Source organism: Ahaetulla prasina, chromosome 2, assembly GCF_028640845.1.
Source record: "Ahaetulla prasina isolate Xishuangbanna chromosome 2, ASM2864084v1, whole genome shotgun sequence".
Lineage (NCBI taxonomy): Eukaryota > Metazoa > Chordata > Lepidosauria > Squamata > Colubridae > Ahaetulla > Ahaetulla prasina.
Window position 1 is genome coordinate 35,608,975 of NC_080540.1, and position 16,927 is coordinate 35,625,901.

Genomic DNA, 16,927 nt, shown 5'->3' on the forward strand with positions numbered 1-16,927 from the left:
ATTGTAGCCATGAAGACTCCGTTGTGTATTTATTCATATTCACATTCTTTTTCCACCCAAAACCTGTCTTGCAAAGCTCGACTAACGTTCTCCCTGATGCTTCTTACCAAATCATCCACTCAAAATCATCTGACTTCAGAAAGCTTTGTAATTTTTAATTGAATATGTTATTTACTTTCAGAGTTGGTGGTTGGTTGTTGCTGTTTTTTTTAGTATTTGCTTATTCTACCTAGGTTTTCCTTTCACTGATTTTAATATTGTACAGGTAGTCTTCACCTTACAACTGCAACGGAACCCAAAATTTATGTTGCTGAGACTTTAGTAAGTGAGTTTTGACCCATTTTATGATCTATTAAGTGAACCATTGCAGTTGTTAAGCTGGTAACATGACTACAAAGTGAATCGGGCTTCCCATTGCTTGCCAGAAGGTCCAAAAGCTGATTGCATGACCCCTGCAACTGTCATCAATATGGGTCAGTTGTCAAGTGCCTGACTTTTGATCACATAACCACGGGGATTCGGCAATGGTTATACTGCCACAAGTTAAACTGCCACAAGTCACTTTTTTCAGTGCCATTCTAACTTTGAGCAGAGTCTAAATGCACTGTTGTAAGTCAAGGACTACCTGTATTAGTTTTAATTATTGTCTGCTTCTGTGTAGCAATTACATGGTTTTATTATTATTTTAATAATTTATTATTATTATTTTAATTTGCATTTATATCCCGCCCTTCTCCGAAGACTCAGGGCGGCTTACACTATGTTAGCAATAGTCTTCATCCTATTTGTATATTTATATACAAAGTCAACTTTTATTGCCCCCAACAATCTGGGTCCTCATTTTACCTACCTTATAAAGGATGGAAGGCTGAGTCAACCTTGGGCCTGGTGGGGCTTGAACCTGCAGTAATTGCAGGCAGCTGTGTTAATAACAGTCTGTCTTACCAGTCTGAGCCACAGAGGCCCCATATAAAAGCATTATTATATTATAAGCAGATGATAGTTTCTGTTTCTGCTTGGTCTGTATTTCCTTCTTTTCATAAATGAACAACTATATTTCTCTGCTAAGATTTGCTGCGTTTGAAAACAAAATCGAAAAATACAAGCAGTCACGGGATAGGAATTCACAATAGAATTAACTAAAGTTTCAATGAAGTTTTATATGTAGGTAAAGCTGTGTACATTTAGGAAAGTGATGAGGCCATCTTGGTTTAAGGTAAAGTCCAACCGAGCCCATTGCTTGTGATTTTATGTCGTTTGCATTCCCATGGGTACAAAGGGGCATATTTTAGTATATGTGTTGCATTATAGCAGTTACATCTAACATGCTCTTGTGATTTACTGATTCTCCAGGTAAAATGAAATTTGATTTTGGGGGGGGAAGGTTCTGCATCTCAGAATGCGAAATTAGTCTTCAAATTTACATCACTGCCATACTAATGAAAAGATGTAGAGGATTTGCAAAAGCGATTGCAGTGGATATTGCTGTTCTTCGAATTGTTCTTCATACTTTCCTCTCTTACTGTTTCTTTATTATGGCCTTCTTTTGAACCATCTAGTGGAGTGAAAAGAGGAACTGAGGTTGGTTGGTTTAAATACCAGGTCACTTGATCAACTTGCTGGCAAATGTGGGCAGGAGGCTGCATTTTTGCATCAGGTGCCCCTGTTGAAATTATTATGCTGTATCTTGTAAATACATTTATGTCCTCCCCATGTTTCCCGTGATATCAATTTCATAAGACAAAAATTGCAAATCACTGAATGCCATATTAACATTCAATATGATGCATATTTATTAAGATTTAAAGTGGAAGGTAAACTGGTCTTATATATGCATAGATGAGTATATATAATATATGAAGTTTCTTATCCTTAAAGAGGTGCCTTATTGGCTGAAAACACCAAGATATTAAGCAGTACATTTGTGGCTGCAAAACCACAACTCTGATGAGGCTGGAGGAGAAAGCTTATTGATAAAGACTATAGATTTTTCTCCTAGTTCTTGCAGTTTTCTTGGCAATATTTCCAGATGTGGTTTGTCCTTGCCTTCTGTCTAAAGCTGAAAGAGAAGGACTAACCCAAGGTCACCCAAATGTAGTAAAAATGGTTGTAAAATCAGATCCGTGGACTTGCTTTACAATTGCTTTGACTTACAACAGAAATTCCAGTCCGAACTGTAGTTGTGAGTCAAGGACTACTTGTATGTTTGTTTGTTTGCTTCAGCACAAAACGATGGCTTCAGTGCTTCTGCTAACAAATTTAAGACTTTCCAATTGCCCCGAAGGACAGTTTATGCAAAACAGTGTTACATTTTTATCCATGCCAAGAACTGTGGGAATGAGTCATTGCCAAGCAGTGCCTTTCTGTCAGTGAAATGTTAGCACCAGTGAATCAGATGCTTCCCACTTGCAAAATTTTGAAGAAGCCCCTCTGAAGAGGGCCTTCAAAAACTTCCAGACCAGGGACAGTTTCCTCATTGTGGAGGAGTTTTAAGAAGCCAAACAGGTGACACCTCCTAATGCCTCTGCCTGTTTTCCGAGGCAAGCTTGCCTTGAAAGTTTGCGTTCACCATAAATTCCACATTTTACAGGAAATTCATCTGAACATTTTGCAGTCTCTCTTTGATCTGTAGGACAAAGTAGATGCTTTAAAAGTCATCTATCCTCTTTTCCCTATTTTGGTTTAAGGATGTATCCTCACTCAGAAGGAAATGTACAAGCCATAAATCTGTGGGAATTCCTCACAGAATAGATTCCGGCCTTGCCAGGTTACACTGCATAGCCAGTTCAGTTTCACTTCTGGGCTAGGAATAGAATGGCAATAAGTTAGTGTTGTTTACTTGTCACAGTTTGTTCATAATGACCTATTTTGTTGTTGCTGTTTGCTTTATTGTACAGCAGACAAGAATATTTCCAGCATGACCAACAGACCCACTCGTGGCAAAATGGAATGGATCATTCCTCTCATTGTGGTCTCAGCCTTGACATTTGTGTGCCTAATCCTTCTTATTGCTGTGCTAGTTTACTGGAGGTGAGCCTTTCTAAATAATCTCAATTATGCGATGGTAAATGTTTTTGTCACTTTTATAATCTCCAGGCTATTTTCCATTTTATCCTGAGGGGGGAAAAACCTTTGACAAATAGCTATTTATTTACAGCTCAACAATTTTATGTCATGAAAATGATGCATGAGAAAGGCCTCATTTCAATCCCTTTTGTATGTAGAGGACTCCAATATCAAGAAATTCTGAGGAAGTCCCCCATTACCTGAGACCCATGGACCAGTAATTCCAAATCCTGCTTCTTGGATCTGTTAGTCTTCAGCTTCCATCATTGCTGAGCAACAGCTGGCGGATTACAGGAGCCTGGTCTTAACAGTATGGGAGAATATAAAGATGGAGAAAATTTCATTTTAATGCTGCATGTAATTGAGTGGTCCAAGATATCTGGGATCACTGTGAACTATGTTGGCTTTCATTTCATAAGATGACATTATCTACAACAGCCGCTCTTAACGTGTGGTCCGTGGACCCCTAGGAGGCCGTGATATCATCACATAGAGTTCATGAAGGCTTGAAGAAATGTTATGATTTAAATCTTGAGTTAAGTTTTGGTGGCCCGTGGCCACTATCCGTGGCCACAAAAGCTATTTAAAGGGGTCCATGGTGAAGAAAAGGTTGAGAACCACTGATTTGCAATAACATTCATAAGTGGTTTACTCCAGAATAAATCCCAGGTGAGATAGCTTTTTGGTTATTTGCAATTGATCTATGACTATATCACCAAACAATTCAAGAAGTATTGACTGTATTATAACATTGGTAACCATCAGTAAAAAAAAAACAAAAATGAGCATTTTAAAATATATAGAATAAATCCAATAACATGACTATCACCCCCTTACTGAATTTCCATGAACAGAAATAGCAGGACAATCCCCCATGGCTATAAAACACAAATGCATCATCACACCCACATACACACCTCCTACTCAGCTACCATGGATCTCTACTAGGTTAACTAAAACTAAATGTGATGATTTTAAGACTGGAAAAGGTGGGAGAAGGTATTTAGGACAAAACGAGAAACAAACAATATAGGTGAATGTTAAGGAAAATGTTGATTAGGGTTAAGGTTTCTTCTTCCTTTCTAGTTTGAGTGTATCATTTCCACACATATCGGACATAATCCCTAAGATCAATTAACCACTAAGGGTGCCTTAACCCTTAGCAGTTAAGGCACCAGGCTAGAAATCACAAGATGATGAGTTCTCGTCCCGTCTTGGGCATGGAAGCCAACTACCGTATCTTTTGGAGTATAAGACACACCGGAGTATAAGACACACATTAGTTTCTGCGGAGGAAAATAGGAAAAAAAAAATTCTGCCTATGCCTATCAGGAATTCATGTGGCTAGCATTCTTAGCCTGGTCAGCTTCAGCACATTAGTTCGCTGGTTGTGAGCGTGCGCTGTGGCGATCTCTGCAGCCAGGAAGAAGACGCACGGAGGCCGAAGGGTGGGGGCCGGCGGGTGGCCAGGGCTACATTCGGAGTATAAGACGCACTCAAATTTCCAGCCTCTTTTGAGGGGGGGGAAGTGCCTTATACTCCGAAAAATATGGTATGTGCCTTGGGGCCACTCTCTCTCAGCCCAACTCACTCCATAGGGTTATTCTTGTGGAGAAAAGAGGAGGAAGAGTAAGGAGCATTAGGTATGTTCACTGCCTTGAGTTATTTTTAAAAATATCAAACGCAGGATAAAACATAACTTTAAAATGTTTGCATCCAAAAGCTGAGTTGTACTCAGAAGTACAAGAAAAAGCTTCTGTGGGTCTTATTTTGTGTCTTCTCCTCTCCTCTGGTGCAGCCATTTCCTTTAACTGCAGTTTGCCACGATACCCAAACATTCAACCAATATTATATCTTGACTAATATCTACTGAAGTTAGCTTTAGTCTCAAAATGGAAGCAAAGGCTTCTGATCTCACGATGTCTCCAGAAAAGAGGTGAAGATGAGTCTTTGAGTTAAACCCTGCAGCACTTCCTTTTTGTAACTCTCCCTTTCTTTAATATCATTCTTGAATAGTCATTGATATTTGGTATGTTTGTTAGCCCAGAGGATAAATGGCAGTCATCTCAAGGCACTTAGAGGTAAATGGTAAGTGCATAAGAATCCATTCTAAGAAAGATCACATTGACGTTCATATTTTTTTATTACATCGGGTTGTGATTTACATAATGACCCTGATTTTTCTTTGGTTTCCTTTTCATCCTTGAGAAAGATCAGTAGTAAGCATCCATTTGAAATGACAGAGCGGTGTTTTTTTTATAATTTCTGTGGTTTTATTCTGCTCGTGAGCTGCTCAGAGTTGCCACCCAGATCTTTTAAATGAATAAATGTTTGTTTACTTGTATTATTTTAGACCTGAGTTAGGAAGTCAGAGGCAAAAATGTGACATAAAAGGCAACATGTGAAGTGATGAAGGTGAGCTGAGGTGAACATTTTGCCTCTCAAAAGGAAGCACCCGCCATCAACAGGAACCCTAACCCCATCATAATTGTAAACAAGAACAGTTCTTGGTGTGGATATAACTGGGAGAGAAATACACATGTGCATGGATATGTACATTATTATTATTATTGTTAAAATCTTTGTCATCATCTGTCCAATAGCCAGTTATCTGGGTGGATTCTAAATTCATTTAAAACACTAATTTTTTTAAAGGGAAATAAAAGCTTTATACTCATCAAATGAATAGCAAGTGATTAATAAATAAATGTCCAATCCAGGCACCAATAGAATCTATACTTCTTGGGGTTTAAAATGTTGTGTCTCCAGTATTACTGACGATTCCCAACTTACCTGAAAACATTGTATAAGCAAAACGATGGATTGATGACCAGTAAAATGAAAAACAGCGATTAATTTTAAAAATCTAGTGTTCATAAAAATTACAAAGAGAAGCAAGATGGCCTGAAATGCTTCTCCCCTCCCATTGGGTTCTCCTGCTCTTCTTTGTTTCTTTTTCTTTTGGCTATTTGTGCTCTATGCTATCTTCAATCTAACTAGCTGAAAAAAAAGGAAGCAAGATAATACAGGTTAGTCCTCGACTTACGAACACAATTGGGACCAGAATTTCCACTGCTAAACAAAGGGGTTCTTAAGTGAGCCGTGCCTGATTTTATGACCCTTTTTGCCATGGTTGTTAAGAAAAACACTGCAGTTGTTCAATGGAACACATTGTCACTAAGCGAATAAGATGTCCCCCCTCTCCATTGACATTGCTTGTCGGAATCCACCTGGCAAGGCTGCAGATGGCAATCATGTGACCCCCAAAATGCTGCAGTGTCATAAATACATACCGGGGAGTCAAGCACCTGAATTGTGATCATTTGACCATAGGGATGCTGCAGTGATCATCAGTGCAAGGACCGGTTGTAAGTCACTTTTTTCAGTACCGTTGTAACTTCAAATGTTGCTAAATGAACGGTTGTAAATCAAGGACTACCTGTAGGCAGAGGCAAGTTTATATATTCTATATTCCCCACATCACCACTCGTGCCCCGTTTGCTACCTGAACTAGTTACTGGGTGGTATCAACCTGGCTTCATCACAGCTCTTTGAGTTATAATGTGGGTTAGCATACTACAAGTTTTTTGCACTCACATCCAAAGCACCGAGGGGCTTCCAGGTTGAAAAGATTAGTCAGTAACATCACCACTGCTGAGGGGACCCTCAGTTGGGAAGGACAGGACCTCAACCCCGCCCCATGATAGCACTCAGGTCTTGCTAACCTCCATCCCAGCATCCCAACCACACAAGAATAGAATAGAATAGAATTTTTATTGGCCAAGTGTGATTGGACACACAAGGAATTTGTCTTGGTGCATATGCTCTCAGTGTACATAAAAGAAAAGATACGTTCATCAAGGTACAACATTTACAACACAATTGATGATCAATATATCAATGTAAATCATAAGGAGATTTACAAGCTACAGTGCTCTTACGATACGTGTTACAGAAGCTGAAAATATAATTGCCTGTCTTTGTTATTTGAAACATGGTGCTTTTAGTTTCTAAGAGTTTTGTCCACTTGGATATGACCCTATGCTTTCCTGCAGAAGTTTTGTTTGCTATTTTGCTCTCGTTCCTCATAAAAACAGCAATAACAGTTATTTCAAGTGATACATATTTGCATACATATTGACTTCCCTGTAGGAAATTATGTTCCCATTTTCCATTCTTTCCTTTGCTGGAAGCTTCTAAAATGTAACTACTAGAAAGTTCCAGCCGAACTTAATCTACCTCGTTCCCTCACAAAATATGACTACCATTGGGTTATAATTGCACACCACTGTAGTGATTAAGGGCGGTGCGGTCGCTTATAGGTGGAGCTCTCACCCCACAATCAGGAGGCTGTGAGTTCGATCCTAGACAGAGGCAGATATTTCTCTCTCTGGGCACATTGAGCATATATCTGCTGAATAAAACTCTGCATTGGTGACAGGAAGGGCATCCGGCCAGTAAACATCCAGCTCCATTCAGTTGCCCAGACTCCACCCAACAAGGGATTATGGGGGCATTAAAAAAGGAGGATGATTGTAGTGATTAATATTAAAGGACATTTTTCCTTGTTTTCTTTTTTAATTGAAAGTTGATATTGTTGTACTAACTGATATCTTATTTTCCTCTTGGAATGCCTGATCATCTTAGAGACAAGTGATCTGAGTCTTTTATTTCATTTCAGTTCGTCATGGTTATTATTTGGAATATTAGTTAGAAAATTGCAGTTCTGCACTCTGGGAGAGCAGAGGTCTTGTCCTTTGTGTGACATCCTTTTAGATATTTGAACGTTATTATCCTATCGCACATCCATCTTCTCTTCAGAAGACTAAACATGCCCACCTCTTTCCATTTTGCTTTAGAGAACTACTCTATAGTTTTATAAAGGACTCTACTCTAATGATCACTGCAATTTTGTATCCAATTTGGAATGTGGTACTCCAAATTGGATACAAGATTGGAGAGGCAGCATGATCAATGCACCACAAAATTGCTTCTAAAATTTGTAAACTATACTTCTGTTGATGCAGCCTATCACCAGAATTGGTTCTCATTCAGTGACTATAAGAACTGGCTGGATGGATAACTGACAGTGTCATTATAGCAGCATTCCTACTGTGCCGTCCACATCTCTTTATATGTAATCCTTATTTGAGCTGTTTTTGTTTCCAATACGCCATTGTGAGATTTTATTTTATTTTATCAAGTTTATTTGCTTGCAGTTCAGGCGACTCTTGAGATACAAACCAACTTAGGCCAGCAATCCATAATCATGCAGATATCTTAAACTTCGATTCCAGAAGCTGAAAGTTTCCCATTAATAGCAAATGCATACTATCACGTCACATGTTGATCATTGTATTCTTGAGAGGTATAACTGGGAAGATGTCTTTTGACTGTCATTTGAAACAAGATACAAAGATCTTATGTCTCAGATTGGCATTTCTATGTGTCTAAAAAACATCAAAGAGGGGAAAAAATGACAGACTCACACATTTGGTGAAGCTGTTGGATGAAGTCACCAGAAAGCACGGAGTCAGGTATCATCAATATGCAAAACATTGTGTATCTTGACCGCAAGGTAACCTAATGATACTTTCAAGATTCTGTTGCAGTGCCTGAAGATTGTTGGGATCTGGATATAGAGAGGAAAAGCTTAGATTCATCTCTAGGTAGCAAATGCCATGGCATTAAGCAAGCCAATGGTTCATTATGGGCGCAGTTATGTCAAAAACTGGAAGTAAATGCCCGTTTTTGGTAAAAACCATCATAAAACTTGAATCACATGACCACATAGGATGCTGCTAATGGATGTCAATGCAGCCCAGTTGCCAAATGCTGTCACATGATTATGGGGAGCAGCCATTGGACCTTCAAATCTGGGTCACAGCTATCCCTTGGGCAGGTCTGTTGTAACTTCAGATGGATTTAAGCGACGGGTCATAAGACAATGACTACCTGGTTGCACTAAAGATTATGCTCAATAATAAACTGTGGGCCACAAACCAGAAAAGCTAAGTTCACACATTATCAGAGGTGGTATTTAGCAGGTTCTGACCAGTTCTGGAGAACCGGTAGTGGAAATTTTGAGTAGTTTGGAGAACCAGTAAATATCACCTCTGACTGGCTCTGCCCCAATCTATTCTCTGCCTCCCAAATCCCAGCTCATCAGGAGGAAATGGGGATTTTGCAGTAACTTTTTCCTGCCACGTCCACCAAGCCAGGCCCACAGAACCGGTAGTAAAAAAAATTGAATCCCACCACTGCACATTATTCTAGGTCTAATTCAAATAAAATACATTATTGTTTAGGATGGTGTCTCTCTGAACATGTGCAAGACTGTAATTACAAACTTATTTTTAGAGACGAAGTCAACATTGTTTCCTTACTTTAATTCCATTTTTTTGCAGCGTTCTTACTGAACAGAGTTTGACTCAGTTGGGAGAGGGGGGGCAGAAGTATAAAAATAGTAAGAAGCAATTAACATTTTAGTTTTCAGACAACAGCAACTCTTAAATGGAAAATAAATTACAGCCACTCCTGACTTCCAGCGAGGAAGGAAATTAATTCACATTTCCAGCTACAAAGGTTTCTGATTTGCACCCCTGCCTGGTTACTGCAAATTATCTTTTAATTATTCTAGCCCATCTAGCCTGATATCTGAAATTGTACTATTCCATTATATATTTTACACCTTGGTATGTTTAGATTCACAGGGGAGTGTGCTTAGCTTCAGTATAGCTATTACTTTAAAGAAAGAACCGAGAAAGTCAGTAGGAGTTATTAGATGTTAGTAGTGGCTTTTAAGAAATATAGTATGCCTCCCTCTGTGGTGTTACAACACACTTCACACAGTACAAGGCAGGCTGCTTTAGAGGGATTCTAGCAATTTATGGGGTAACATCTTGTAGCTGGGTTATTTTCAGCCTCCTTTCCACTTGTACTGCAAGTTATCCTTGATTTAAGAATTACAGTCGAAAGCCATGTCAATTGTTAAGCAGATCATTCTGTGACTTTACAACCGTTCCTACTGCAGTTGTTAAGCAAACACAGCAGAAATAAAGCAAATGCTGTGGTCATTAAGTGAACATTGTGGTCATTAAGTGTACCTGCAATGGGTGGGTTTTGCCCACAATGGATAGTTTTTGCTGGAAACAGAAGTAACTCTAGGACACCGCAAATATCCGTAAATATAAGCTGGTTGCCAAGCATCCAAGCACTGACCATGAGGGGTGGGGACAACCATCAGAACTTAATATCTGGGTCACAAATACCCATTTTACAGTCATAAATCAAGGAATACTGTATCACATTACTTGTGTTTAGGAAATCAATTATTTTTCACCAGTAGCCTACTGCACAAGGCTGTTTTCAGACTTGAAGAAACATTCTCTTGAAAGCCTTTTAAACATGTTGTAATAATTAAAGGGAACACGGTGGCTCAAGGGCTTAGGATGTTGAGCTTGTCGATCGAAAGGTCGGCAGCTCAGCGGTTCGAATTCCTGGTGCTGCCGTGTAATGGGGTGAGCTCCCATAACATGTCCCAGCTTCTGCCAACCTAGCAGTTTCGAAAGCACGTAAAAATGCAAGTAGAAAAAATAGGGACCACCTTTGGTGGGAAGGTAACAGCGGTCCATGTGCCTTGGCATTGAGTCATGCTGGCCACATGACCACGGAGACGTCTTCGGACAGCGCTGGCTCTTCAGCTTTGTAACGGAGATGAGCACCGCCCCCTAGAGTCGGCAACGACTAGCACGTATGTGCGAGGGGAACCTTTACCTTTACCTTAATAATTAAAGCCATTTTTGTTAGGGAAGAGATTCAAGAATAGGAATGCCATGCATACTATGCTGGCATTGTTTAGTTGTTATAGTAACTGACTCATGTGGCTAAATTAGCCCTGACATGCTACTTCACATTATTTTGCACAGAACAACTGAGCCTCATTTAAATTTTATCCCCTCCTTCCCCATTACTAAAAGGTTGCTTCAAAAGAGAACAGTGCCAGGATAGAGTGCACTACCTGTAAACCATTTTCATTACAATATCGATATTAAAAAAATAACGTGCAAGTACAGTACAGTCTTAAAGCTGCCAAGTTTGGGGACCCCTGAACCAGTGTAAGAGTAATTTTTCATCAGTGTGTATGAAAACTTTGTTTTTAATTGCTGATGATATCCTTCAGAGTTGGGGCTAAAGCAGCCAAGGCCATGAAGTTTTGTAGAATATGGGAACATTTCATTTCCTAAGGCTTTCATTTCTTAAGGCTTATAAAATTACTTAAAGAGTATCATTTTTAAAATAGGCGAGATCTGTTTATCAAACTTTCTAGATTAAAAAGAAACCAAACTAAACAACCCGTACTGTGCAATTCATCTACAGTTTCCCAAAGGTATGTCCATGTCATATGCGTTGTGGAGATGTATTCTATAGATTATCAGAATTTATAGGTGCTGCAAAGAAAATAATCTGAAATGAAATTATCCAAAAGTATGTGAACTAATATTCTGAAAATACCATCAGGCCTTGACCTGTAGTTTCTGAGCACATGAAGAGATAGCTTTCAGTAGTTGTGTCACGGAATAATATTATATTCTGGATTTATAGATGTCTTCAGAGGAGAGAATCACATTGTCTTGCTTGCTTGTTTGTTTATTATTTTTTTTATACCACCCGTCTCACTGATACTCACTCCAGCCAGCTTTATTTATTCTACTATTTAAACTCTGTACTTTGGGCTAATCCAGTTGTGCCACTGCTTCTTAATGTCCCCTCCTGTCACACTCTAGGCATTTTCCAATTTAATGTCAGTATGAATGTGATTTTTATTTAAAAAGCTTTTCTGTATTCTGATGAACTATCTTATGTGTAGTCGTCCCCCCACCTATGAAATCAGATACCCCGATCCCTTGTATCGTATTTATCTCTTTTCTGTCTTTTGAGATACAGCCAATCTCACATTCTAACAAAGGATAGATCCTCCCAAGTTTTTCATTCATGAGAACCTCTGGTTTCAGATCTATGGATAGAAACTGGACAGCCAAGTAAAAGGCTATATGATGTTTTAATTATTATTAAAATACGTATAAATCAGAGGTAGGCTTCATCAGGTTCTTTTTTTTTTAATTTTGTCACAACATTATATACAAGCACATACAATGAAAGGAAACAATAGGACAGGAACGGTAGGCACTTTTTGTGCACTTATGGACCCCCTTATAATCCTCTTAGGAATGGGGTGAGGTCAATGGTAGACAGTTTTTGTTAAAGCTTTTGGGAGTTTGAGAAGAGACCACAGAGTCAGGTAGTGTGTTCCAAGCATTAACAACTCTGTTACAAAAGTCATATTTTCTGCAATCAAGATTAAAGCAGTTAACATTAAGTTTGAATCTATTGTTTGCTCTTGTATTGTTGTGATTGAAACTGAAGTCATCTTCAACAGGAAGGAAATTGCAATAGATGATTCTGTGTGTTAAACACAGGTCTTGTGGGAGTCGGCGGAGTTCTAAGTTTTCTAATCCCAGGATTTCAAGTCTGGTGGTATAAGGTATTTTGTTGTTTACAGAGGAGCGGAGAACTCTTCTTGTAAAATATTTCTGAACTCATTCAATTGTATTAATGTCAGAGATGTGGTATGGGTTCCAGACAGGTGAGCTGTATTCAAGAATAGGTCTAGAAAATGTTTTGTATGCTCTGGTTAATAGTGTAGAGTTTTTGGAAAAGACGCTACGCAAAATTAGGTTTACAACTCTTAGAGCCTTTTTTGCTATGTAATTGCAATGGGCTTTGGCACTTAGATCATTTGATATGAAAACTCCAAGGTCTTTTACAGGGTGGGGGTCATCTGTAAGGTAATGTCCATCAAGCTTGTACTTAGTGTTTGGGTTCTTTTTTCCTATATGTAAGACTGAGCATTTGCTGGTTGAGATTTGGAGTTGCCAAGTTTTAGACCAATCGGATACAACGTCAAGGTCTTTTTGAAGGATAGTAGTATTGTTGGTGATGTTAAATAGTTTGACATCATCAGCAAAGAGAACACAATAACTTGAGATATGGTCACAGAGATCATTTATGTATAGTATGAAGAGTGTTGGTCCAAGAACGCTGCCTTAAGGAATGCCACTTTTGACAGGAACAGGATTTGATAGAGCATTGCCAATTTTGACCACTTGTTGTCTGTTTGACAGGAAAGCAGTTATCCAATTGTGAAGAGGTCCTGAAATGCCGTAGGATTTTAATTTGAGGAGAAGTTTATCGTGTACTACTGAGTCAAAAGCTTTGCAGAAGTCTATGTAGATTGCATTATTGCTTTGCCTTGATCAAGACTAGTAGTCCATATGTTTTTGCAGTGGAGAAGTTGTAAGTTACATGATAATTTTTTTCTGAAACCAAATTGTTTATTAGGGAGTAGGTTGTTTGTTTCTAGGTGGAGGGTAGTGGATTGGTTGATGATAGATTCTATCATTGGATTGCGAAAACAATTACGTCAGAAGCAAAATTGCTTCACATAGGTAATCCTTGATTTACAACCACAATCGAATCTAAAATTTCCATTGCTAAGCAGGATAGTTGTTAAGTGAATGTTGCCCCATTTTATGACCTTTCTGGCCACAGCTGTTAAGTGAATCACAGCAATTGTTAAATTAGTAACACAGTTGTAAAGGGAATCTGGTTTTCCCACTGACTTATTTTCACGAAGTCGCAAAAGATGATCCCGTGACCCTGGGATGCCGCAACCGTCATAAATATCCAAATTTTGATCACATGACCACGGGAATACTGAAATGGTTGTAAGTGTGAAAAATGGTCATACGTTATTTTTTTCAGTGCTGTTTAACTTCAAATGGTCACTAAATAAATGATTGTAAGTCAAAAACCCCGGTAAAGTAGGGTGGTAGAATAGAGGATTTGAATGAGATGTTTTGCAAAGCTTATTAGTGGTAATAAACCTTTTCTTTAAAATGTTAAGGCAGTTATGTTCCTTACTAGACCCGCAGCTTCAAAGGCAACCTAGGATGTCTATACTTACACAAAACAATGCTGCTGCAGTGATTGTCAGCAACACAATGCTGTGATACACACTCATGCTTATAGAGCTAACCTTTGAAGCAGGAGCTTGAGCCATGGTAGAGTTTTAGCAATTTGAAGAATCTTCCTTGGTGCGAACATGTTTTATAAAGTACTTTTTAAAATGTTTTTCACAGTATAATCGCATGTATGTTCAATAAAATGGTATTTCTTTAAATGTAGCGCTTACATTTTAGAAGATTGATCTTTAATGCTAAGCGGATTTTATTAAAATATGCAAGTAAGAGTAGAACGATTATATTTTGCTCCTGTTGCGCTTATATTGTTATTAATTCTCTTCCAAATTTAAATACATTTTATGGTTAAGCATTTTTATATGCATTTTCACATCTTTTTTTTTATGCCAAAGACTGCATTGCACTGATTCATGTCTGAATTCAGCTTACTCATTTTTTAATATCCCTAGCAGTAGTGAAGTCAACATTTATTACAAGACGACGGAGACCTAGAATTATTGCTTGAAAGTTACAGTTATTTTTTTAAACTCCGTGACATCCTTGTTAGCACACTGAGCAAGGCTGGATGGAATGTCTATGCAGTGAATTCATTGGATCCATGGTGAACCATGAATCCCGTTAATAATTCCTTATCAGAATGGATTGAAGTATCATCATAAGGAGTGCACTGGATCAGAGTCAGTCCATTAAATGAGACTTTTATTAAGACTTGGTTGTTACAAAATTGTAAAAAAAATAGTCTATACCCATGATGGCAAACCTATGGCATGCATGCCACAGGTGGCACGTAGAGCCATATCTGTGGGCACACAATTGTTGCCCTAGCTCAGCTCCAGCACACATACGCATGCCGGCCAGCTGATTTTCAATTCTTCTGGGCCCACCAGAAGTTGGAAAATGGGCCATTTCTGGCCTCTAGGGGGTTGAGGAAGGCCGTTTTCGCCCTCCCCAGGTTCCTAGGAAGCCTCTGGAGCCTGGGGAAGGCAAAAAAAAAGGGCTTACCAGACCCACCGGGCCATCATGTGCCAAAAGCGGGGAGTGCAGGGAGGCATGAGCATGTGCTGGGCACATTGAATTATGGGCATGGGCACACACATGCGCGCGCAATCCCCTGTGCTTTTGGCATGTGACGGCAAAAAGGTTAGCCATCACTGGCCTATACTATAAAAGACATGCAATATTACCTAGAGACGTAGGCTGAAAATAACATAACTATTTGTGAAATAAAAATCAAGCACACAAGTTTAGGATGGAAAATATCGAGCTTGATAATACTCATAGTACTTTAGAACAGCAGCCTCCAACTTTTTGGGTATCAGGGACCAGTTCCATGGAGAGAGGTTTTTCTGCATGCCAGAGGAGGCGTGATTTCACATGCTGCCTGCACCCCGCGGATGGGACTTTGCTTGTTTGCAAAGGTTTCTGGCACACCACGGCCCAGTGCCAGTCCATGGAACGCGGGTTCCATGCTTCAGAAAAAAGATCTTGGATTAATACTTGACTGCAAATTAAATATGAGTTAGCAGGGTGATATAGATAATGAAAAATGCACATAGTTTACATGAACAGAAGTCTCAAAGTCTGCTATTTTTTTTCCCCAAAAGGCAACTGGACTGTTTTTTTCCTTGAGGAAGAAAAAGAAAATGTGTTGCTTCTCATCCAAGAAGCGTTATTAGTTCTGATGATGGGGGGGATGGAAGGATACTGTAGGTAATGGCGGTGGGATGGGAGCATAGGTACTGACAGTTGAGACTGGATGGTGGAGGGATGGAAGAATAGGTTCTGATAGATGGTGGTGGGGAGGGAATGGAAGGATTGTATTTCTTTGCAGTCAACTGGTCATTAGCACTCTCTGAGATGCACTCTCTCTCTGCAGAGAGCTACAACCCTTCCATTCCCTCCCCGCCACTATTTATCAGAACCTATCCTTCCATCCTCCTGCTATTAGAACTGATGAAATTTCTTGGATGAGAAGTGAAACGTTTTCTTCTTCCTCCTCAAGGAAAAAACAGTCCAGTTGTCTTTTAAAGAAAAAAAAGAGACAACTATGATCTGGATGACTGAGAAACTCCATAGACATAAAGAGAAGTACGGTTTCCAAATCAAAGAAAATAATACTTCTAACTTATTCTGCATTCCTTTGAATCCAATTTGAGAACTGTCATTTTTAACATTACGCTTCATGAAGAATTAGGACAAATAGGGTCATCAATGGTCAGTGACCAGAAATATAGTCCAGTAAAGAGGGATTAAAAGTTCCGGTCTGAGAAGACAAAAACAAGGTGGACTTTTCAAATGCCTTGTTGTTAATTGCAAAGTCATGTCTGACCCATTGTGACCCCATAGACAACGTTCGTCCAGGCCTTCCTGTCCTCTACCATCCCCCAGAATCCATTTAAGCTCACACCGACTGCTTCTTGTTTCCTGTACTCTGGTGCATGCACATGCACGCACATTCCAGTTTGGGCACTCGGTGCTGAAAAGGTTCGCCATCATTGTCTTAATGCTTTTCCAGATCTGAAACTCATAAGTAACCACAATGAGTGTTCTGTTTCCCTCCCCCAATACTCCCAACAAAGAGTCAGTCAAAGGCCTCCTCTTCTACTTTATTTATATAGATAAATGTCCTGGCCATGTCTACCCATGGGCCTGCCAAGTTTCTGGAGATAACGAGGAAATTATAGATAAGGCCAGAATTACTCACGAATATATTCTTCCCTCCATTGATACAGTTTGCCCGCGCAAATTCATTGCTTTGTCCAAGACAAAAAACCAGGAAGTCCCGCCTCCTATTTATAGTCTCTGCAGATGTCACTGCA

The 16,927-nt window shown here is 39.3% G+C and overlaps 1 protein-coding gene across 4 annotated transcripts in view; it reads left to right on the top strand.

The window, feature by feature from the left end:
* Nucleotides 1-16,927, top strand: part of PTPRG (protein tyrosine phosphatase receptor type G) — a 783,870-nt gene that overhangs the window by 692,828 nt on the left and 74,115 nt on the right. For 3 of the 4 annotated variants that reach the window (XM_058166065.1, XM_058166067.1, XM_058166068.1), the window contains one exon: nucleotides 2,898-3,030. In XM_058166065.1, the coding sequence (XP_058022048.1) occupies nucleotides 2,898-3,030 (133 nt within the window). The remainder of the gene's footprint in view (nucleotides 1-2,897; nucleotides 3,031-16,927) is intronic. The other variant, XM_058166066.1, reaches the window with a different exon arrangement.